Source organism: Calliphora vicina, chromosome 5 (assembly GCF_958450345.1).
Source record: "Calliphora vicina chromosome 5, idCalVici1.1, whole genome shotgun sequence".
In the NCBI taxonomy this organism is placed as follows: domain Eukaryota; kingdom Metazoa; phylum Arthropoda; class Insecta; order Diptera; family Calliphoridae; genus Calliphora; species Calliphora vicina.
In genome coordinates this window covers 27,775,020-27,801,605 of record NC_088784.1, presented here as the reverse complement: position 1 = coordinate 27,801,605, position 26,586 = coordinate 27,775,020, and the positions used below count along the sequence as shown (strand labels likewise).

General features: G+C 31.4%; 1 protein-coding gene across 8 annotated transcripts in view; it reads left to right on the top strand.

The window, feature by feature from the left end:
* ena (enabled) overlaps positions 1 to 23,917 on the top strand; it is a 62,272-nt gene extending 38,355 nt beyond the window's left edge. For 2 of the 8 annotated variants that reach the window (XM_065514480.1, XM_065514484.1), the window contains exons 2-9: positions 10,710 to 11,031; positions 11,095 to 11,327; positions 14,021 to 14,366; positions 20,610 to 21,434; positions 21,501 to 21,659; positions 22,819 to 23,004; positions 23,068 to 23,185; positions 23,251 to 23,917. In XM_065514480.1, coding sequence (XP_065370552.1) covers positions 10,710 to 11,031; positions 11,095 to 11,327; positions 14,021 to 14,366; positions 20,610 to 21,434; positions 21,501 to 21,659; positions 22,819 to 23,004; positions 23,068 to 23,185; positions 23,251 to 23,279 — 2,218 coding nt within the window. In that variant the 3' untranslated portion in view covers positions 23,280 to 23,917. Of the gene's footprint in view, positions 1 to 10,709; positions 11,032 to 11,094; positions 11,328 to 14,020; positions 14,367 to 20,609; positions 21,435 to 21,497; positions 21,660 to 22,818; positions 23,005 to 23,064; positions 23,186 to 23,250 lie in introns of all 8 variants that reach the window. The other 6 variants (XM_065514479.1, XM_065514478.1, XM_065514485.1 and 3 more) reach the window with 6 other exon arrangements.
* Positions 23,918 to 26,586: the final 2,669 nt, after the last annotated feature.

Below are 26,586 nucleotides of genomic sequence, written 5' to 3'. Positions count from 1 at the left end.
TCTTGACAATAGATTTGAAGAAAATGAGTTTGAAATGAGTTTACCCAATAGTCGGCACAGTTTTAATTGAGCATTTTAAGAACTGCCGAGTATAGGAGACCAAGCATCCTGAACTCGGCAGCAGCTTTTTATTTGACTGGAGATCGTTAAACAGAGTAATATTTAGAGATTCAGTAGGTATTATTAATTCTAACATCTTAGAATTCCAAATATGGACACTCCAGAAAAAAAACCCATGCACCAATATCCTGAAAAAGCCTTAAAATATTTTCTATGCGAGAGAAGGCCCGATTTCTGTATTAGGTGCCAGTAAACAATATGGAGTTCCGCGTTCAAAAATATAGGACAAATTATACGGTTCCGAAGGTCCTATGAGAATGGGGCCGCAAACAGTGTTATCTAATTACAAAGAAAGTGAGGATTAACTTAACACGGTTCAATCAATCGTGAAGAGCAGCAAACCACACCATTTGTATATGATCTACCCGGAATGAAATGGTATAAAGGGGTTTTTAAACTGTTCTCTCTAAAATAATCATGTAAGGTACCTTAATAAACAGGCTCTTTACTAAATCAGTTGGAGTTATTAGTAGGTGATCGACCTGAAAATGAGAAAAGAAACGGATTTGGATCTAGCTTTTGAAATAGTCAACCGACTAGCTCCTAATATGAGCGTAGAATTGATTCCGATGACATTATCGAAGAGAACAATACCTTAAAAATAAATTATCAAACTACTGAAATTGTGAGTAATCTTACCATAGAGGCAGGCACGTTCATAATTAACAAGGAAAAGTTGAAAATATGGTAGTATCGCCAACTTTAGCTGCAGAAAATCACAATGAAACGTTGAAACCTGTTCACTACTCATCTCCAACTTTATCAAATAATTATTCAAATACTTGGTTTCAGCCTTTTAACTGTTCAAGTCCAATCCCAACAAGTTGTAGTTGTACATTTAAAATTTTTTCAAAGTTTTTTAATAATATTATGGTCACTGGGATATTGTATATGATTGCGGTAACCATAATATGTTTACGTTACCATTAACATGATTGTAAATAAATATATATTTATGGCAATCATTTTCATGATAATGATTTATCATAATATGTTGATCTCAGAATATGATGACCATAATCCTAGAACAACACAATATGTTGAAGTATTACATCATAAACATGGTTGCCACAAACACATAAATATTTACTACAATCATATGTATATATGATTGCTACAATGATGTGAATGGTAACTAACATAATTACAGTGACCATAATAGAAAAATAAAATAAACCAAAACAAATTAAAAAAGGAAGATAAAACGAGTTAGGGGCACATGTGAAGAGGATTTGGACACAGATCCTGAGGATGATGGTCTAAAAACGTAGGATATGATATTTGCCCACAGTGGTTTCACCTCAAATGCACTAATTTATGTTTTTTATTAGTATTTATTTAAATGGCTGATATTTTAAATAAAAAATAACTTGAATTCTTTTAAGATTTTATTCTTTTCTTAATAAAAAATGCTATGCCGACAATTGGGTCACAAATTGCCGACATTAGGATCAAGGGTGCCGACTTCGGGTACAAATCGTGTTTTTTCAAAAAACGTAAATTGCTCAAATTTAATAAAAACTGCTTGAAAAGAATTAATTGAGTCTAAAACTATACAAATTACTAAACAACAATAACCCATTTACATCCCAATACCATGTTCGCACTCATAATGGTATCACTTTAAAAACTGAAAAAAAGTTAAACTGCCGACTACTGGTGCATTCACCCTATACTAATTATAAAAAATAATAATGCATCCACAACAAAGGTGAAGGGTATATAAGATTCGGCATAGCCGAATATAGCACTCTTACTTGTTTTTCTTTACATTTTTCCCTGAAACATCCATCCATCCACATCTGAACAAAAAACAACGTATGTACTTGCTTTAAAGTACATACAACCAACATCCATCCACAGCCAAATGTAACTTAAACAGACTTGACAACTAAGCAGTTGTCAGTTGGCTGTTTGGTTTATTATTGGTTGTTTTTGGTTTTGTTTATATTACCGGCTTTTTATTACATAAAAGCATAAATCTGTCAACTTAGCAGTTTTTTTCCTTCTTCATTTACAATTTTTTTTATTTTTTTGCAAACTCTTTAGTTGGATTTGTTTGCTTTGTGTTTTAATAGAATATGAAAAAATTAAAAAAAATAATGTACGAGTAGGTATAATATAATTACAGTAAGGTTGAAAAATATATAGCAGAATATCTGAAGTTACTATTTATTTACTTATTAAAAAATAGCAAAAAAGGGGTAAAAATTGTATTTATTATTGGTACTTTTTTCATAAAATAATGTTTTTCTATAAATTTTCATTTGAATATTTTATTATGACCTTACACTACGATATTGAAATTTATTTAAATAAAATGTGTATCAATTCAATGGGGACAAAAAAAGTACCAAAAAGGGGTAAAATGGGAAAACATATTTTATTTGAAATTCGAAAGCCAATTTTGATAAAATTTTAAACATTGCATTACAATTAAATTTGTAAATACTGCGATTTTACAGAATTTAAGTTCATTCTGTTATCACTCATATTTTATATCAAAAATCTACTTTTAGTATAAACAAGTAAGAGAGCTATATTCGGCTGTGCCGAATCTTATATACCCTTCACCAAATTATACTTCAAAATAAAAATTTTAAATATTTTTAGGTAAACAAAATTTATGTTTTTTTTGTCAAAGTTGTTTTTTTTCATTTTTTGGAAAAAAAATTTATAGTTTTTTTTTAATTTTTTTTTTTTAATATTTAGCGAAAAACATTTTTGGTGAAAAAAAAAATTCGGTTTAAAAAATATTTTTTCCGATTTTGACCCATTGTAGATCCAATTACTAGGTCTTATATAATTTGTTGCAAAGGTATTTGAAATATCTATCATTAGATATCCATATTGTCTATATTAATGACTTAGTAATCCATATATACATATATGTAAAAAATCGAGGTTGTCCTGGTTCCTTATATCTCAGCCATTTGTGGACCGATTTTCTCTCGAACCGAGCCGGAAGAATTCCGGAGATATTGATGTATGAATCGTGTATGTAAGTTTTTTGGGGGCTTCGGAAAGTTGATTTAAACAGACAGACATACGGACATGGCTTAATCGACGACGCTATCTATAAGGATCCAGAATATATATACTTTATAGGGTGGGGAAATTATATTGTTGAAATTACAAAAGGAATGACAAACTTATACATATCCTTCTAATGAAGGTTAAATTAAAATGTCTTAAATCGTTAAAACATAGTAAATACTGTGATTTTAAGGAAAATAAGATCAATCTGTGAACTCAAATATCGTTAATAACTTCGTAAATACTCAATCTGTGATAACTCATATTTTTTAACCTAATTTTAGTTTAAAAAACACTCAAATATCTTGTAGATCCGGTTAAACAATTTGGTACTTTTTTAAAATATGAATACAGATTTGAATCTGTATCTCAATAAATGTCTGCAAAATGAAGCATTTAATTAAAAATTAATTATTAAATATTTTCAACAAAACCCAACTTGGTCCTACAAAAAGTTGACCAAACAATAAAAGGTCTGTCGTCAAACTGATTCCAATATTATTAAATAGTAGCGGGAGAACTTGTCCTTTGACAAGAAAAAAGAAGGAATGGTCCACATGATGTTTTTAAAGCCAATAAATAGTCTTAATTTTCATTTTCAAAAGAGCTTCCAATGCATCCGGTAGGAAAGCATCCCCGTTAGCTCAGTACTCGGACTTTTTGGCACGAAAATTTAAAGCGAATTCAGGTTTAAAAACGTACAAGGCTCAAAAATTTAGAGGCCAAAGTCAGAACACGAAAATTTAAGTAACATTTTATGAAAAAAAAAATCCTGTTGCTTAATGGATGACGAAACGTATGTTCTGGAAAATTTTTCGCAGCTTCCGGGTCAATATTTGTATATTGCTGATGCTCGAGGGAATGTTGTAGAAAAGTTTAGGACCCAAAAACAGAAAATTTTCTCAAAAAGTTCTTGGTATGACAAGCAATATGCAGTTGCGGCCAAACATTTGTTACAAAGCGCTCTATAAATACCGAAATTTACATCAAGGAATGTTTACATAAGATGATACTTCCATTCATAAGACTTCTTAATGTGTCCGCTTATTTTTGTCCTGATTTGGCATCCTGTCACTATGGTAAGCAAGGTATTGAGTGGTACAAGAACAATAATGTGGTATTTGTACTAAGAGAGGCCAATCCTCCAAACTGCCTAGGGCTAAGGCTAGTGAAGAGATATTGTGGGCTCTTGTTGAAATAGAATTTTAGAGCACAAAAAAGGAGTCCAATTTTCGTTAAAAGGCCACCAATGTCATTACAACAATGTTGTTGTCAACTAGCAGCCGGACAATGAATTAGCCTTGTTTTCTCTAACAATATTGTCAGTCAGTTCATACGATTTTAAGACATAGTATGTCTGACAATGTTGTTAGATCTGACAATCGTCTAAACAAAGCTTAAAAGTTTATTATTAAATAACACAAGTAAGAGAGCTATATTCGGCTGTGCCCTTCACCAAAGTTGTTTTTTAATTTTATGGACAAACATTTTTTTTCCAATTGTTATTTTAATTTTTTAAATTTTTTTTTTTTAAAACTTAAAATTTTTTATTTTTGAAATTTTAAATTTTTTTTTTTTTTTTTTGTGAAAAAAAATCGGGTTAAAAAATTTGTTTTCCGATTTTGACCCATTGTAGGTCCAACTTACTATGGTCTTATATACGTCGTTGCAAAGGTCTTTGATATCTATCATTAGATATCCATATTGTCTATATTAATGACTTAGTAATCCAGATATATGTAAAAAATAGGTCAAAAATAGTGGTTGTCCTGGTTATACCCTTCACCTTCGTGAGAAGGGTATATATAAGTTTGTCATTCCGTAATTTCTACATTTTTCATTTTCGACCCTGTAAAGTATATATATTCTGGATCCTTATAGATAGCGGAGTCGATTAAGCCATGTCCGTCTGTCTGTCTGTTGAAATCAATTTTCTGACGAACCCCAGATATCTTAGGGATCCAAATTTTCAATAATTCTGTCAGACATGCTTTCGAGAATTTTGCTATTTAAAATCAGCAAAATCGGTCCACAAATGGCTGAGATACGAAGGTGATGGGTATAAAAATCTACCCCAATAAATATATTTATTATCTGTCATTTAACACTTGGCCCGTCCGCTCAAAAGCGTGGACAGTGCAGCAGATTTTGTAAAGAAATCTTAAGCTACGGTCACACATGGCAAATATTTACTCAAAAATGCGTAACAAATTTTTTTTTAGCACAAATTTGTTTGACGTGTTTACTCTTACAAGTGTTTTAAAAGATCAAACAGCATCAAATAAAATAAAACAACATATTTGTTTGGAATTGTCTTAAGTAAAAGGAGTTTTTGACAGTAAATAAAATAATTAAAATATATTTTATTTAGCGGTTAAGTCTTTTTCGTCAAATATTTGCCATGTGTGACCTTATCTTTAGTAACATTTTAATCAACTGCATAAAAATTATACTAAAATTTAATCAAAAACCTAACAAATCTTTTAAAATTTAAAAATTTATTACGAAATTTTTTTTTCTACACTTATAATTAAAAGCCTCTTTCACGATGTCGAAAGAAAAATTATTCGAACAAATTTGTTTGTAAACTATTCGAAAGAATTTAAAAAAGAGAGGCATCGTGGAACAGGCAGTAACTTAAATTTAAGCCTCGGAAGCATAGATAAATGCTCATAGATCGGAAACTCTCCTGCCAAAGACCTAACTCAGTTGTCAAAAGCCTATTATTATATTATTATTCTTTAGATATTTAAAAATTTCTCTTTTATAATAAATTCATGCTATTGTTTTACTCTCTCCTATTAACACTATTACCCAGTGTTTATCAAACAAATAATAACTTTGTTGCTTGAACTAGAAACATACAACTTGAAGGTATTTATGGTACAATTCAATGTGTAAAATTCTCATACTCCTTTAGCAGATTCTTAATGGCCAATATTTTAGCTGTTTTATTTATTTTAAAGTTGGCTAACAATGTTTTTTTTATCTTTCTTGTTCACTCTTTCTCATATACAAACAAATGTATAAAGTTGTTTGTTTGAGGAACAAAAACGTATCCAACAAATGTAAAACAACAACAAGCAACATCATTGTCGTCATAACAAACCATAAATGTCTACAGATATTTAATCATTTCCTTAGAAGAACTTCAAGTGCCACTTTTTTAAGTCGAACATATAGAGGAGCAGAGTGAATTGAATGAAAACAATGAACACAAAGAGTTGAGTGAGTTTAAAAACTTGAGAGGTTTGAAACGAGTGAGAAATGTCGTTGTTATACATCTGTATGAATATACAGTTTGTATCTGTTAATCTGTACGTGCTGTTGCTTCTGTAATTCTCACCTTTATCTTCAAAAGTTCATCATCATGCAACCAAGCCAGCCATCCATCCATCAGGTTCTTGTACCTCATCACAATTATCATTATCTGGCAAACATAATCCTACTATATATATATTTCTTTAACCGTACTAGTAACTTGTAAATGTTTATAATTTATTTTATTATTATTTTGTTCTTATTTCATGTATGATTGTAATTTTTATTCTTTTTTTTATAGTCATTTTGCCATTTTTGTATTTCATTTACGTGTATTTTACACCAGTTTCAAAATGTTTTTAAACTGTTTAGAATGTTTTGTCTTTATTAGAAATTTAGCTTTACTTTTCATTTAAATGATTCATGCCTTGTTTGATCATATCAGGTGTTGTTTTGCAGTTTGCTGGAATTATTGCTGAGAAATTTTGTTCTACTCATTATTTGAAAAAAGCAAAGCAACTTCCTGTTTTTTCTTTCAAGTCATTAAAATTCTAAAAGAATTTATAGAAATATTTAAATCAACCCGAAGATTTAGAAGACATTTTGAGCCGGATATAGGCTTTGTTTTATTTGTTTAAGGAAATCATAAAGAATTTTGAACATTTATTAATTCAAATTTAATTTATTAGCTTAAAATGTGTGTTTTACAACAAGTTTGTTAAAGAAGTCATAGTCTTTACTAAATCACAAACAAATATTTATTTTCCGTCTGTAGTATATCTTCATAAGAAGAACTGACGCCATTTGTAACCCCCCCTCTTATTTGACCATTCAGCTATCAATTTGTGCGCTCAGCAAACAATTTCTAGTCTACACATGAATTTGTCTCGTGTAGACCACTCTTGTCAATGTTATGTTCTTGTTCGAATAGCGCATATTTTCGAAATAAGTCGATCATTTCAAATTCGCTACTCCGATCAACATGAAATCTTACATTGGCGCAGCACATAAGTATTCGAGTTTATTTTTGAATGATAGACCCCTCTGACCCCTCAGGAGCGCCGCTGCGAAGTCCCAAAAATTCAAAATTTGTAAATGCTTGCACCGAAATCAAAGATTTTAATGTAAACTTATAGCCTTCGATTAGGTTAATAATAAAACATATTTTTCTCAATTTCACCATACCTTGGTGTCCTAAAAACCTAAAGCTGGTATACCAAAACGACCCCCAGTTTCAGATACTATAATGGAGTTTCAGATACTAAATTATTCATATTAGTATTTTACCAGCCCCGAACCAAAACCCTCCGAATGTAACCTATTTTTAAACGATTTTTTGAATTAAGGCTGAGTGTTCTAAAAACCCAAAGCCGAGAGTCCAAAGCGGTCAACAGTTTTAGATTGTAAGGTGCCCTTTATGACATCACGAAGTTATACGTTCAATATTTATCGCGTGATCTATGATCTGCGATCCGAATTTTAAATATATTACTGGGTGTATGACTTAAAAATGCGGGATTCACAATAGACGGCGTATCTTTTGAACGCAATTTTTGTTTTTATTAACTTATATGTCATTTTGAAGGGTACATATCTGTAATTTATTCAATAAGAACAATATTTTTTTGGATTCGAAAATGGGAAGTTTTGCATGACTTCTTTAATTTGAAAAAAGTGCCGCTAAAACACACCAATTGCTCAACAAAGGTTATGGTGAATGTGTTCCATCGGTTTCAACTTGAGAAAGATGCTTTGTTGGCTTCAGAAGTGGTGGTTTTGACATGGAGGACAAAGATCGCCCAGACCATCCAAAAAAAGTTTGATGACCAAGAATTGGAGACACTACTCCATGAATATTGTTGTCAAACTCAACAAGAGGTTGCATAATCATCAAGCAGCAATTTCAAAACGTTTGCGAGCAGCAGGATTCATCAAAAAGCAGGGAAATTGGTTACCATATGAATTGAAGCCGAGAGACCTTGAAAGATGATTTTGCATGTCTGAAATGCAGCTTGAATGCTATAAAAGAACATCAGTTTTGCACCGAATCATTACTTGCGATGAAAAATTTATCCATTACAATAATCCGAAGTGTAAGATATCGTATGCGAAGCCCGGCCAACCAGGCTAACTGGCCAAAATGTTTGTGAGCATCAGGATATGAATTGAAGCGGAGAGACCTTAAAATACAATTTTGCATGTCCGAAATGATGTTTGAATGTTATAAAAGATAATAATTTTTGCACCTAATCATTACATGCAATGAAAAATGGATCTATTACGATAACCCGAAGCGTAAGAGATCGTCTGTGAAGCCCGCAGAATCCACACTAAAGTCAAATATCCATGGCACTAAGGTAATGCTCTGTATTTGGTGGGAGCAAAAGGGTCCCATCTATTATGAGCTGCTGAAATCTTGCTAGACCATCACAGGGAAGCTGTACCGAACGTAACTGATTCGTTTGAAGTGAGAATTGGCCGAAAAACGCCCAGAATATGCGGCCAGACATGAAACTGTAATATTCCATCATGACTACGCTAGGCCACATGTTGCAATACCTGTTATAATGTATTTACAAACAAGTGGTTGGGAAGTTTTGCCTCACCCACCTTATAGTCCAGACCTTGCCCCGTCCGACTACTATTTGTTACAATCGATGCTGAACGCTCTCTCTGGAATACGATTCACCTTGAAACAGAGTATCCGATATTGGCTTGATTCGTTCTAAGCCTCAAAAAATGAGCAGTTCTCGAAATCAATAATTTGCCAGAAAGATGGGAAAAGGTCATAGCTAACAATGACCAATACTTTGAATAAATTTATATTGTACAAATGTTTCAAAATAAAAGTTCAAAATTTAAAAAATTTAGAACATACCAAAACAATTGCCCGATTCCCGGGAATCAAAAATAAAAACCATACCTCTAACCCACATTTTGTTAATTTTCAAGTATATTCTAGATAAAACAAGTAAGAGAGCTATATTCGGCTGTGCCGAATCTTATATACCCTTCACCAAATTATACTTCAAAATAAAAATTTTAAATATTTTTAGGTAAACAAATTTTTTTTTTTTGGAATTTTTTCATTTTTTGGAAAAAAAAATTTTCGATTTGTTTTCTAAAAATTAATTTTTTATAAATTAAAAATTTTTTTTTTTCAACTTTTGCTGAAAAAAAATCGGGTTAAAAAATATTGTTTCCGATTTTGACCCATTTTAGGTCCAACTTACTATGGTCTTATATACGTCGTTGCAAAGGTCTTTGAAATATCTATCATTAGATATCCATATTGTCTATATTAATGACGAACTAATCCAGATATAGGTCAAAAATAGAGGTTGTCCTGGTTTTTTCCTCATTCTCACCGATTTTGCTGACAGAATTATTGAAGATTTGGATCCCGCAGATATCTGGGGTCTTCCAAAAATTGATTTCAACAGACAGACACAGACGGACATGGCTTAATCGACTCCGCTATCTATAAGGATCCAGAATATATATACTTTATACGTTCGGAAAATTATATTGTGGAAATTACAAATGGAATGACAAACTTAAATATATCCTTCTCACGAAGGTGAAGGGTATAAAAATGTGTGTAAATTTCCATAAAGAAGTTTTTGAATATGACTGTAAAAATTTAAAAAAATTGATGCTCTTTTTTATAAATACAAAGGCTAAGATATATTTAAATAAGATCATTAAGGAACCTACGAAACGCAATTTCTATACAGTATTTAAAGGCGTGTCATTTTTGTTTAACTTAGAAAATTAACCAGAATTTTCTCATTAACAAATGTATATAACTATTATTATTTTAGGTTTCTATCACTCCTTAACAATAAACCAATTTCAAAGTGTGAAATTTAATTTTCTTAATGGCCACCAATTTCAAATTTCATTAGTTAAACTAGCTTTAATTAATTGTATGTAGTTGTTTTTCGTTTCTAATTGTTTTTTTTTTTATTTGCTTAATAAACTATTTTCTATCAGATATAAAAAACGCAAGTTTTAAAAGCCTGCCATTATTTCATATAAACATATAACAATTAATTTCTTAAGCATTTAAAAGCAGCATAAAGATACAACACAAATTAAATAGTTATTAAAGTTTTAAACATCAGCAACCACAAAAAAAATATTATTAAATACATATAATTAATCATATAGGACAATGAACCTTTGAAATAAACTATTTCTTTATTTCTCTTATTAAATTGTTTAAAAATTTCATAGCTTATTAATAATTGTAAGTAATTATTTCAAATCATTATTGTTTTTCATTTTAGTGAACAAAGTATTATCGGAGCCCGAGCCTCCGTTATGGTTTACGATGATAACCAAAAGAAATGGGTACCATCGGGCACCTCATCCGGTCTCAGCAAGGTCCAAATCTATCATCATCAACAGAATAATACATTTCGTGTGGTGGGACGTAAATTACAAGATCATGAAGTTGTAATTAATTGTTCCATCCTTAAAGGACTGAAATATAATCAAGCCACTGCCACATTTCATCAATGGCGCGACTCGAAATATGTGTACGGCCTAAATTTCTCCAGTCAAAATGATGCTGAGGCATTTGCACGAGCCATGATGCATGCATTGGATGTAAGTTGACAAAATAAATTTCAAAAAATTAAAAAAATATATTTAAAATTTTATTATTTTTAGGTGCTTAGTGGTCGCGTGCCCAATAATCCCGGCCAGCCGACAAATGGCAATGGCTATGAGGAGGATATGGGCTATCGCACCATGACCAGTGAAGATGCTGCCATTCTCAGACAACAACAACAGATTACCGGCCAGGTAACACCATCGGCTCAAACACCAACTTCACAAACAAATCAAAATAATATACCACAAAGCCCACCGACACCACAGCAGGGTCATCATCGTACTAGCAGGTTAGTAATCAGATTCGGATTCGTTTATGAGCCAAGTATATGTATTTATTTAAGTCTTGCCAGTCTACAGGAAGAGAAAAGATAATGGAAACTTGAAAAATAATTAAATTGAATAGTTAAAAACTGAATTCTAAATTTTAAAAGGAAGATACAGATGTTTGTGGACATATCAAGTGACTATTTCATGATATATTGGAGATTCTCTATAAAAAATGCAAAGGTTAACAAGACAAATCCTGCTGGTTTTCAGAAAGAAAATAGTTTCGTTTAGTATTCATATTTTTGAGTGTATGACTTCAAAATGCGGGATTTTTTCAAATGTTTAGATTTTATTTTGAAACATTTGTTCAACATAAATTTATTCAAAGTATTGTCCATTGTTAGCTATGACCTTTTTCCATCGTTCTGGCAACATATGGATTCCGAGCCAATTGAAATGTTCATCTTTTGAGGCCAAGAATGAATCAAACCAATTTAGGATACTCTGTTTCAAAGAGAAGCTTATCTCAGAGAGAGCTTTCTGCATCGATCAAAACTAATAGTAATCGGATGGGGCAAGGTCTGAAATATAAATCGGGTGAGGCAAAACTTCACAACCACTTCATTGTAATTACGGTTTCATGTCTGGCCGCATATTCTGGGCGTTTTTCGGCAAATGCTCGCTTCAAACGAATCAGTTGCGTTCGGTACAGATTCCCTGTGATGGTCTGGTCAGATTTCAGTAGCTCATAATAAATAGGACCGTTTTGGTTCAAACATATACAGATAATTACCTTAGCGTCATGGATATTTGGCTTTGTTGTCGATTCGGCTGGTTGGCCGGGCTTCACTTACGATCTATTACGCATCAGCTTATCGTAGAGGATTCATTTATCATCGCAAGTAATGATTTCAAGGTCTCCCGGCTTCAATTCTTATAGTATCCAATTTCCCTGTTTTTGAATGAATCCTGCTGCTCGCAAATGTTTTGAAATTGCTGTTGAGTAGTTCCCAATAATTTTGCAAGCTCTTGTTGAGTTTTACAACAATCTTCATGGAGTAATGACTCTAATTCTTGGTCTTCAAACTTTTTTGTCTTGCCTGACCGATCTTTGTCTTCCGTGTCAAAATCACAACTTCTGAACCGAACAAAGCATCTTTCGCACGTTAAAATCAATGAAACACATTCAACATATGCTTTGTTGAGCAATCGGTGTGCTTCAGCGGCACATTTTTTTCAAATTAAAGAAGTAAAGCAAAACTTTCCTCATATGACGCTTTGTGGGTACAAAATTTGACATTGTGGAAGCAATTATCTCAAATCAAACACTATCGCCGTATTTTCATTCAAATTTTCACATATTTGAACTTTGACCTCTGTAGTATGACTTATTGTATTGTATTTTCCAAATATTATTATTATTCATAAATGTTTTACGATATATAATATCGCAAATACATCAATTCTATCATTAGCCTCGCATTTTCATTAAAATTTTCAAATATTTGACCTTTGACCTGGGTAGTAGACTTTGATCGTATCTAATTTGCCGAATATTCTTATCATTCATGAATATTTACGATATATACCTCGCAAATACGTAAAATCTGAAATTAGCGCCGGATTTTCAATAAAAGTTTCAAATATTTGACCTTTGCTCTCAGTAATAAGACTGTTATCGTATCGAATTTTACAAATATTCTAATCATTCATAAATATTTTACGATATAAGATAATTATTTATCTCAGATATGTTAAATATAACATTAGCGTCGTGAAATTTGAGGATTTGCAATGTTTGAGAATTCAGGTTTTCCGAATTCAATCATGGTTGTTTTGCACTTTAGAAAAAATTTAGATAGAGCGCTTTTATTCAAAATATTTTTATGTTTAACTTTTAAGAAGTATTTTTTTTTTATTTCTGAAATACTTCTGCCAAGTTTCCATTATTTTCTCACTCTCCTGCGTCTTAAAAACTAAATGTTATATTAATGTATGTAATTGCAAGTTTTATAGATCTATTTAAATGTACTTCTATAATTTTGTACTCAACTAGAATGCATTTCTACTTTTATTTATATTTGTTCGTATTTTTTTCTTCTGTTTTTCCTTTTTGTTGGTAATTTGTGTTTAATTTGTTTTTTTTTAAAAAAAAAAAACTCAACAACGTTCAACCACGTCATCTATCGCCATAAATATATGTATAACTTGTCATTGCTAAATCAATCAAACAAATCAATCAAACCAACAAAAATATTTCAAAATCAAAACAACGCTTGCTACTAATGTCAACTTCAAAAACAACTGTCATCACCTTTAACACTTTTGTAATTGTATCCACCACACATGTAAACACTTGAAAACTCTATATTTTGTTTACACTAACAAACTAACCAACCAACCAACCATCAAACACCTCATCATTTTCCTTTTCCATCTCTATATGTCATCCTTTTTGTTTATTACGTTTATTTTTGGAATTGTTTGTTTTCTGTCTTAATTCTAAACTCTGTGTCCTTGTTTGTAATGCCACTCATTCACCCTGTCACTCACTCACTAACACACACCCAACCCATTTCCCCTTAAACAAAAAAAAATTGGCTCAAAATTTCATACATTTTTTTAAAAATTGCAATAACCAAAAAAAAAAAACCAAACAAAAAATTCGAAAACAAAAACTATTATTTTACCTACAAACATTAAAACACTAAAGGAATTCCCTTAGTGCTCCCCCGGCTCCCCAGCCACAACAACAAATGCTACAGCAACAACAACAACAGCAGCAGCAACAACAAGCTCTATATGGTCATACTGGTAATGGGCCAACTCAGAATGGTGGCATGCCGCAGCAGCAGCAGCAACAACAGCAACAGCCAACACAACAGATACAACCACCACCAGCACCAGGTCAAACACAATATCATGCTCCCCAACAGCTGCAGCAACAACAACAACAACAACAGCAACCGTCTCAACATCAACAGCAGCAGCAACAACATTCTATTTATGCCTCACAACAAATGGTCAATGCTGCCGGTTATCCACCACAACCAAATCAGGTTAGTTTTGAATAATTTCTGTTTTTTTTTTGTCGATTTTATTTATTTTTCTTTGGCTTTTTACGTCTAACATTTGTTACAATGTTACGAGTTCATTTACAACTATAATTTACTACTGGGCTTAACATTTTTGTAAATATTTTTATTTATTGCAGTATTTTGTTTATTTCCTTTATGTATAAGTGGCCAGTATATTTTTATTTTTAAATTTTAAACTATAAATTATGTTATATAAAGTCATTTTGTGGGATTTATATTCAAAATCAACACATTACTCTCTAATTAGCTTTTGATCTGAATTGCCCAACCCAATTTCAGTGCATACATATATATTTTTTTTAAGTATAATTACTATAAGATTAAAATCGTAAAATTGTCTAAGATTTTAAGTTGTTTTACGGTGGCTAGTATTTATGCAATTGGTCAATTCACAAGGTCTCCTATCAGTCATATTGTCATAATGTCCTAATATATTATGATAGTTTAAACAAATTGTTGTAGTTGTTAAAACAAAAAAGTGTTATTTTATGATAAAACAATAAACATAGTTCAAAAAGTCTTATTAGTTTAGAACTATTTTGATTGAAGCAAAACAACAATTTGTTTAAGAATAAAAATTCCCCGGGAGTTTTTTCTCTTTTCTCATTTTTCCTATTCAAATTCAATGGGAAAAAAACTCCCGGGGAATAAACTCCCGCGGAATTTTTTATTCATAATTGGGCTGTATATTGTTACGTTTCAACCTTTTCAAAACGTTTGGTTTATATCCTTTAAATAAACCGGATACTTTTGATTGCAAATAAAAGCCGTTTAGTAGTTTAAAAATTGTAACAACTCTTTATTTATTTAAAATGTACAACAACCATAGAATTCAATAGCCACTCAATGTTTTTTTATACACGTTTATAAATTCTCAGAATTACAGACACAATTTTTAATGTACACGAATTTATTTAAAAAAACACCACACTTTAAGGCACTCAGTTGATGTTTATTCGAAAAGCGTCTCTGATAAACTCACTAACGACTGCAACCTCTGCCACTATTTATAACACTGCCATCTGCACTCTAGATTGCTCTTTAACTGTCAAAGTTCGAATATTCTAGATCATACGCCATCTGTGGTGTACTTTCTACAATGTTCTTTAACTGAATATTCGAATTCAAACAGCGTTGCCAACTTACGATCAATGGTCAACTGAAAGCTTTTATTTAATAATGCCCACAGATATGTTACAGTTTGCTATTACAGCACTGTTATTTGAAAGCATTATGCTACTTTTAAATCAGCCCTTAAAATCGTTATATTTGAATTCAAGTACAATTTCGTAACAATATATTAGGACGTTATGACAATATGACTTAATAGCAGACCGTTTGAATCCCCCAAATGCTTTATAAGGTTACTTCCAAGTCTTATATTTTTCCATATAAGAAACAAATAATATCAAAAATTATTTGGTAAATATTTTAAAAATTTACAGAATTTTCTCTTAAATCTTTCGGTTTATATTAATTTATTAAAGTACATACCTACTTTTTCATATTAAAATTTCTTAAATTTCAGGATTACAATTACCACTTGTACCATTTTTTCCAAAATTGTCAGAAATATTCTCCAGAAATTTTTGTTAAAAAATAAAATTTTTCAAATCAAATTTTCTCAAATCCTAAGATTGTTTCAGATATTCCACTATTACATTTCCCACAAGTACCCCTTGGACCAACACTTCTATATAGTTTAGTGTGCGAACCAGTTTCCAAAATGGTCACAAATCCTCTGAAGCTGTTTTTTTTAAAAAAACTAAAATTTATTTAAATCCCATGATTATTTTAGATATTCCACTATTATAATTCCAACAACTATCCCTCGGACTAATACTTTTATATAGTGTAGGGTGCAAACCATTCATTCACCCAGTTTCTAAAATGGTCACAAATCCTCTCTAGCTTTTTTTCAAAAACTCAAATTCATTTAAATTCCAAGATTAATTCTGATATCCTACTATTATTTCTCGTCAGGAATTTATTTTTAATATTTCTGAAATTATATTTATTCAAATATGTATTGTACAAATTCATTAAACATTAAAATATTTATCCACTTTTTTCGGATGAGGTGGTCCATTTACGCTTAAAATCTGATATGTCCTAGGATACCTTTACTGTGTTCTTTAATTATTTTTTTAAAAGAGCCCAATTCTTGGAATTATTATTGAACATTACCTCGTCTATCAGTCACATAAAAGTACAAAAGTTTCATCATCCATCACACAACAGGTTAATTATACCCTTCACCATTAGTGGCATGGGTATATATAAGTTTGTCATTCCGTTTGTAATTTCCACATTTTTCATTTGCGACCCCATAAAGTATATATATTCTGGATCGTTATAGATAGCGGAGTCGATTAAGCCATGTCCGTCTGTCTGTCTGTCTGTCTGTTGAAATCAATTTTCTGAAGACCCCAGATATCTTCGGGATCCAAATCTTCAATAATTGTGTCAGACATGCTTTCGAGAAGTTTGTTATTTAAAATCAGCAAAATCGGTCCACAAATGGCTGAGATATGAGGAAAAAACCAGGACAATCTCGATTTTTGACCTATTTTCGACTTATATCTGGATTACTAAGACATTAATATAGACAATATGGATATCTAATTAGTGTTTATAAAAAACCGACTTTTTAAAAAACCGGTTTGTCGGTTAACCGAAAATTGGCCTTTTTTAGAAAACCGGTTTTTCGGTTAACCGACATCGAAAAAACCGGTTAAACCGGTTAACCGTCATATATGCGTAGAAAACATAAACTGTCCAATAAAGTATATACAGCTTAAAAATTTGTAGTTTTTAGTAGTCAGGAATGGTTAATATTAAATAACTATGAATATACAAAAGTCTAAGTCCATTTTATTTTGTAAAAATTTCAAAATTATTATCTCAGTCAAATGGAATTGAGTATAAATATGTTACTATATATAATAGTTGTTTTAATTATTGGTGTATTCATTAAATTTCAACCAAAAAATGTAAATCAATTTTTTAATTAAATAATTGATAATTTTGAAATTTATTATCACCTCGACTTTCTGATATAAAACAGAAAATGCTTCAAGTCCAAAAAAGGACATATAAGGTGCAAACGCACTTCTTCATAACTGTGATAATTTGTCATTATAAATCTTACCAAATAATTAATAAAACTCCATTATCAGTTTTCAAAAATATTTCAAATCATTGAATTATTTCTGAAAAGTAACACTAAGCTAACGAAATGATTAATAAAATTAAATTTTAAGAACAAAATACACTAATGAATTCAAATTGATTGAAATAAGGTATGCATATCAAATTCAAGATAACGTTAGATAAAATCATCACTAAGTTTATAATGAATCATTATTAAGATTTAACTTAACTTCTAGAATTATGCGGAATTTCATTTTTAATAGTTTCATTATGTGCAATTTATTCTTAAAAAGTTTTAAAGTAAACTCATCGTCCTCTACTATTCAGAATCATTGTATTTCTTAAAAATATCAATATAAATTGTTTTGTATTGTAAATAAGCAGTTTAGGTTTCAAATAAGACCAATAATGTGTATACAATGAATATAAAAAATTCAAAAAACCATGAGATTTCTTGATTTTGGACCTAAATTTTAAAAACCGGTTAACCGACTGATAAAAACCGGATAAACCGGTTAACCGAAAATCAACATTTTAAATTAACCGGTTCGCAAAAAACCGAGATTTCGAAGAAAAACCGGTTTTTCGGTTAACCGCTTAACCGGTTTATAAACACTATATCTAATGATAGATATTTCAAAGACATTTGCAACGAAAATATTTTTTAACCCGAATTTTTTTTTCACAAAAAAAAATTTTTTTAAATTTAAAAAAAAAATTGAAAAAAAAATTTTAATTTTTTTTTTCCAAAAAATAAATTTTGTTTACCTAAAAATATTTAAAATTTTGAAGTATAATTTGGTGAAGTGTATATAGGATTTGGCACAGCCGAATATAGCACTCTTACTTGTTTTTTTTAATTTTACCTCAATTATTTCGCTCGGTCTTTTGCTTCTAAGTTCTTTAACGCATTGTGATCTGGAACTTTCTGAACTTTATACGACTTCAAGCCAGCATTAGCTTTATCTCTGCACACAAAAGAATCGGAACATTTCACTTTACGAGTGAAAGAGTTGTTCGACAGAACAAAAGATACTTTTTTGAAAATTTTTGATTTCAATCCAAATATTATAAAAATACCAAAAAATCAATTTGTAAAAAAATTCGAAAAAGTTTCTTTTGTTCTGCGGCTCCTCAATTAGTCATAGTTCTAAAATAAGGTGCACTTCTGAAAATCACTTTAAGGAGCATAAATGTTTTAAAAATGTTGACAGCCAACTAAAATTAAACAGAAATAAGATTCATTTAAACAGAAGTCATATCACCTAATTTTAAGACAATCGCTCCATAATTAGCCACAGCTCCCATATAAGCCCCACTTTCAGAAATTGGACCCGAAAGTTGGACTCAATCAAGATCCACAATAAACTAACAAACTAACTGGTGATTGTTCGTGCTGCTACTATTTATGCTCCATGCGGCATCTTCTAGCAATTTCCAGTATTATCTAGCGGAGACACTCGAATGTTCTACAATGATTATTGAGTGCTTTTAAAACTGTTTCACATTTAATGTTGTCATTGTTTAAAAGTAAAAGTGTCCACCAATGAAAATTTTGATAAATTGAGTAATGCAGAAACCAGCCCTTACAAACCGTTAAATTCAAATAGATAATGAAATTTCATAACAATAATTTCTGATGGAATTTTTTTTTTAATATGAATGGAATTTAAACCATTCCATATTATGCAACTCTTGGGTTTTAAACCAGTGTTAGTTTTAGGTCTTCAGTAGGAGAAACATCCGTAAATCCATAGATATTTAATTTGGTTTTTTTAGCATTCTTTTAGAGATCTCCGCACATTCCAAATACTAGCATTGCTTTTAGAAATCTTCCAATTTGTCGAGCATCTATAACGGTTAATATTCTTTGACTTAATTTGAAAAGATTAGTTTTTTTGAATTGTTAACATTTTCTTATACCATTGGAAAGATTGTCGAGTGTTTGACATTTTAGAAAGGATTTCATTTTAAATCATTGCTCTCATTATCGCAAAACAATTATGTCAGCTTGACCACAACGGCCTCTAATGTTGCTTTAATTTTCACCATTTTGACTACCAAATTACAATAGGGGGCTAAGAGATCGCCAGTATGGGGACTTGATAATCTTCCTGTCGGAAATATTTACTGTTTTTCAGAAAGTAAATTGGTTGCATTATAATTTACTTTTTCGAAAGCTTTAGCTTTTGTCGTCCTTGACAACTTATCCCGTATCGTATTAAACATTCTCAGGGCCCTTACTATGATTGTTGTTGTAGATGGGTTCTCATCAATCAAGTTCAATATTAATTTGGCGGTATTCAAGGTTCCCTCCATATTCATTCGATTGTTTGCCAAGCCAATTGTAAATTGGTTCGGTATCTTATGATAATCACTGAAGGTGGGTCGTATGAATATAGTCGATTCTAATGCTCAGTCTGCATTAATGATAATGTACAATAAATATTGAGGAAGCAATATTGGGCCATATGCCCAAAAATTCAAAATATGTAAGACAAATTTACTTTTCAATTTCATTTAAGTTGGGCAATCAAGTTAAAATGTTTATAAATTTAAGTATTTAGGTATTTCCATAAAATTTACGTAATATTTATTAATTACTAAGTATATATTTCAAAAATATCTCCTCCATTTCAACTTATTGCATGGTTTATTAAGTTGTTAATAAACTTTTATTTATATTTTCATTATTTCTTTATATTATTTCCTTTTTTCTCATTTCATTTCATGCCTGAACGCTTTTCCAACCTTTACAAAACCAATAAAAATATTATAAATATAAACTACTGCTTGATCCTATCATCAATTGAAAACAATATAAATACAAAAAAAACCTCCTGCAAATTGAAAACTACCCATCAATCAATCAAAATAAATGTATAAATATATCAAACAACAATTTGCAATATTTCAATCTGGCCGAATGATTTTCAAAAAAAAAAAACTCTTGTTATGCTCCTTCCTTTATATTGAATCCTTCCGTTCAATCATATATGCAATATCAAATATCAACAATAAACAAAACAAATAAAATAATAAAAATATCAGTATCAACAATCCCACTATGTTTTATCAAATTCTAATCCCAATCTTAATATGCATCAATATTCACAACAGCAGACCGGAGTAATGCCACCAAATGTTACACAGCCCCCCATGCCGCCACCGCATCAAAATCAAAACGGTGGCGGACCGATTTATGTGTCTTCACAGCAACAACTGGGACCAGGTATACCGAATTCACAAAGCGCCAACAGCGTGGTATACGCCAGTCAAACACAATTAGGCGTTGGTGGCGTCGGCCTAGTAGCTGCAGGTGGCGCAGGCATACCCATGCCACCGCAACCACCCCAGCCACCGGCAATGCCCAATGGACCGCCCATACCACCAAATGCTTATGGGCAAATGAATGGCGGTGGTCAGGTACAGCAGCAGCAACAGGAGAATCTTTATGGCCAGGTGCCCGCAGCACCACCCATGATGCCGCAACAAACCAATATTCCCGGTGGCAATGCACCTATGCCACCACCACTTAATCGCATGAGCAGTACTGGTGGTGGGCCAGTTGGTGCTCCCAATACCGGGGCACCAGCTCCGCCACCACCACCCACATTTGGTGGTGCCGCCGCCCCACAAATGTTTAACAATAATCCAAATCCCGGCAGTGGTCCAGCCGCACCTCCACCACCACAGCCGCCCGCACCCCCGGCACCACCTGCTATGGGCGGTATGGGTGGCGGCGGAGGTCCAGCAGCTCCCCCACCACCGCCTCCACCACCTATGGGTGGTTTAGCAGCCAAAAAAGATGATCCGCAAGCTGATTTAATGGGCTCGTTAGCTGCTCAATTGCAACAGGCAAAATTGAAAAAGAAGGTGGGTTTTCTCGTTTGTCAGCAGAACTGAAGAATAGTTTTTAATTGTAGTTTGTTTTTGCAGCAGTCCACCCCAGCACCAACAGAAAATAGCGGTAGCAGTACTCCTAGCGGTGGTAGTGGCAATTATGGCACCATTGGACGCAGTACTAATGGCATGGCCTCAATGATGGATGAAATGGCCAAAACGTTAGCACGACGACGTGCCCAAGCAGAAAGGAAAGAAGTGAGTAGAAAATAGAACTAGAACAGAACTAGAACAGAACTAGAACAGAACTAGAACAGAACTAGAACAGAACTAGAACAGAACTAGAACAGAACTAGAACAGAACTAGAACAGAACTAGAACAGAACTAGAACAGAACTAGAACAGAACTAGAACAGAACTAGAACAGAACTAGAACAGAACTAGAACAGAACTAGAACAGAACTAGAACAGAACTAGAACAGAACTAGAACAGAACTAGAACAGAACTAGAACAGAACTAGAACAGAACTAGAACAGAACTAGAACAGAACTAGAACAGAACTAGAACAGAACTAGAACAGAACTAGAACAGAACTAGAACAGAACTAGAACAGAACTAGAACAGAACTAGAACAGAACTAGAACAGAACTAGAACAGAACTAGAACAGAACTAGAACAGAACTAGAACAGAACTAGAACAGAACTAGAACAGAACTAGAACAGAACTAGAACAGAACTAGAACAGAACTAGAACAGAACTAGAACAGAACTAGAACAGAACTAGAACAGAACTAGAACAGAACTAGAACAGAACTAGAACAGAACTAGAACAGAACTAGAACAGAACTAGAACAGAACTAGAACAGAACTAGAACAGAACTAGAACAGAACTAGAACAGAACTAGAACAGAACTAGAACAGAACTAGAACAGAACTAGAACAGAACTAGAACAGAACTAGAACAGAACAGAACTAGAACAGAACTAGAACAGAACTAGAACAGAACTAGAACAGAACTAGAACAGAAAAGAAAGAAATGAGTAGGAAACGAAGAAAACGAAGGTAAGATAAGAAAACTCTAAGGTAGTGATAAAAAATTTAAGTCTTTAAAATTGGTTTCTTGAAAATACGAAGAAGTTACAAAAAATTAAAATGGTTTTAAGGTCTTGTTTCCGAATCAGGCCCAAATAGTTTAGTTTAACAGGTAGCCGCCCAAAAGAAGATTTGCACAGCTCACTTGGGTCCATATAAGTTCCCTTTATGTTGAATTACCAATTCAAAACCTACCCTTCAAGAAAACAATTTATAAATTTCAACAGCAAATTTAAAATTGTTCGATCTGAATGAATAATATTTTTATATTGAATACTTTCCCATGTGATTCTAATTGTTTTACTTAATATTTTTTTTATTTAGCCCGAACCGGAACCAGAAGTTAAACAAAGGCCCTGGGAAAAATCCAATACTCTGCCACATAAATTGGGCAATTCAAATTCCAGCAATTCCAATGCAAACTCAAATAATACATCGAACAGTGGCGGTGAATCACCCAGACCAATGCGCAAACGTTTTGGCAGTGCAAGTGAAGAAACGATACTTAAGGTAAAGTCAGGGAATTGTTTAAAATTTTGAAGAATCTTAAAAATAAATTTAAATTTTTAGCAGGTCAATGGGGATGGATTATCGGTGGCATTATCTGGTAGTGATTTGGAACAATTAAAGGCTGAAATTGTGAGAGAAATGAAACAAGAAATACAAAAAGTTAAACAAGAAATAATAGATGGTAAATACTCTTATTTTAAAACAAAAATACGAAAAACTATTTCATGTATGCATCTATCTTTACAGCTATCAAATCTGAATTTAACAGAAGATAAAATAATTATCTTTAGGTAAATAATTTTGGATCTGATTAAACGTATTTTATACATAATAAAGAAAACCCATTATATTATACATTATTATAATTAATATATAGAATACACACAAACAAAACATAAGAGAGGAACAGCATGAACTGCTAAAATAATTTTTTTTACCCTAAAACTTAAAAAAAAACCACAAGAAAAAAACAACAAGTCGTGTTTTTTTATATAAATATAAATATACATTTAAAATAATAATTCATAATTATAAAGAAGAAAAAAAAAATATGTTTTTTTTATATAAGGCAATTATTAAATTAAAACACAATTTAAGCATATATACTTATACATACTATATACATAAAATTACCATACATATAATATAATATATATTAAATAATAATTATATAAAATAATATTATATTTAAATATTAATAATGATCAAATTTATTATTAATTATTTAATAATACAATCATTATAAAAACTAAATTTAAAAAATATTTCGCAAAACAAACACAAACAAACCATTTTCGATTAAGACATTTTAACATTAATTACAATAAAAATAAAATAATTCATTTTTTTAGTTTGGTTTTAGTTAATACGTTTTTATACTTTGTACAATAAAATCTTTCAAATATCTTTAAAATTATGCTGTGTAACATTAATTCTTTAGCTTTAATTCAAATCTCTATAAATCACATTAACATAAAGTCTGGTTATACGTTAACTTTTAGTTATACTGGCGGTTAAAATAATTGTTGTATGGAAATTGTCAATATAACTTTTGGTTAAAACATAACTATACATTGTGATAATGTGGGTTAGAAATTTTACTCGAAAATCGCCCATTATTAAAACAGTTCTTTATGGGCAAAATGAAGGCGGCTAGACAAAGAAAATCACTCCATCATAAAATTTGTTAAAGCGTTTAAATAAAGACTCCTTTTAACTATTCCTCAGTAAGTTCAAAATGCTCTGTAATAATCTCTAAAACTTAGGTGTATACCTAAGATGAACTCGTCCCTACAACAATAGAAAACAACAACAGCAATTTTGTTAAAATACCAAAACTCTTTGGAAATAATGAATGCTCGAATTCAAAATAATAATAAATACTCGAGCTAGAATACATAGGAAGAGTGTGTATTCCAAAAATCTTTATCAGGAAGCCCCAAGGCTTATTTAAAGATACGAACCATAATTTTTATTCAAGTTTTAGTTGGTTAAAATTGTCATCTTCGCAAAAAATCAAATTTGATTCAAATCAAATTTAATTTTATCTCTTATCCATTCCATTCAATAATTCATTACGAATTAATTCATAGGCTTAATTCCTTAGCACTTCAAATGTATTGAATCATTCAAGCTTTCAAAATAACTTAAAAATAACTGCAGGAATGCCAATGACCAATGACTAGGTAGATATTTCACACGAAACACAAATTTATTTTACAGCTCACGTGAAGTTTTGACATAAGAACCAGATGCAATAATAAAAAAGAACAACTGTCCAAAACAATCTCTACCTATTGACTACACAGCATAATAAAAAAAAACCAAACCATTGACGCGTCTGTTGACAACGTCACCAGAAGTAAACAACAAAAGTTTAGGTTTCGACAAACTTAAATGATATGTTGGAGAAGCCACCGCACCGCGTTTTAAGAGAGCAACAGTTCGGCGATCAGTTTTTCTTCTGAGAAGCTGGCAACATTGCACAGATCCTTCCAATGTGAGTTTATACAATTTTTTGGTCTGAAACTAAAAACATTGACAAACTACACCATTCATCAAATAATTCACATTTTACTAAAATCATATAATCAGCCATCAGCGATAAAATTCCTTCTTCATGTGAAATGCCGTAAAAGATGAATCAACACGCAAATGATTCTAAAATAGATTGTGTTAATCGCGAAAGTGTTTCTGTGATGTTTTATTTTATATATTTTAGTAAATTACGCCTAAACCGCTGAAGCGACCGCTTTGCAATTTCAAGGACAATTGGATCCTTATGTGTAGTACTTTAAGCCATAAATTTCAATATCCGGTAAAGTACCTTTAAAATATATTGCAACAAAGTAATGGGTGGGCAAATTTGAGGTTATGAAGTAAATTATCTTACAACAACATTTTTTGAACAAATTAATTTTTATGGATATGAGAATTAATAATGGAATATGATGTCGGGCATATGTCCACCTTCAGCACGTGGGCAGACATCCGCACTTTTCATTAAATTTTTAACCACATTTTGCAAAAGCGCTTGGGTTATATTTTCAATACATCGGTGAATTTTATCTTTCAGAACATCAGTTGTTTATGGTTTGTGAACCCGTGAACAAAACAGAGAAAAAAGTCCAGCGGCATTAAATCGCTAGAACGGCCGGGAAATAACTCATGTAACAACCTTCTTGCTGAACCCAAAGAACATTGATACCAACATTAGCCAATTGTGGCCACAAAAAATCTATTATCATGGTTTGGTAAAGCGTCTGTGCTAATTTTCTATAAATTACGTGCCGAAGATGCGGCCTTCACGAGTGTAGCTTTCCAAAGTTAAAATTTACCAAGTTAGCAATAAATAAATGTCAAAGAACGCCAGCTTAATTCTTGACATTTCATTCATTTGACAGCCAATTCATAACCTAAAATTTTCGCACCATTTAATTACTTATGGGCCTGGTTTAGATAGTTAATAATAAAATACTTTAATTGAAGCAAACCTATGAGCAACATAAGATCTCGGATAATGAAAATGTAATAATTCCACAAGGATTCGTAGATTAAAATGATACAAAGTCCCCGGGACGGAATTTCTGAACAATTTTGGTATGAATGTTAAGTCTCATCTTTTAGATGGTCCCGACGTGACCATCCCTCCCCCTCGTTGCTAGGGTCAAATTTCTACAATTACATTAAATTAAAAAAAGTGTCTAAAAATAGACATTTTTTAAATTAATTTTTAAAAATAGTAAAAAAAAATTAAAATAATAAACATGAGGAATTATTGCCAACATATGTAACTGTTTCATAAAATATAAAAACCATGATTTACATGCAAATGTGGGACATCACATATGTTTAAACTTAACTGTTCGAAATTTTGAACTGGCTTTTCTGAAAAAATGAAAAATCGAACAATTTTTTACCCTAAAAAAGTTGTATTTTTTAAAAATACAATCTTTTGATTATATTCAAATATTAAAAAGTAAAACAAAAACTTGCTGGTATTTAACTTGAATACAAACAGTATTATGTTTTAAAACATAGAATAAACACTTAGCAAGGAAGATGAGAGAAATATCAATGAAA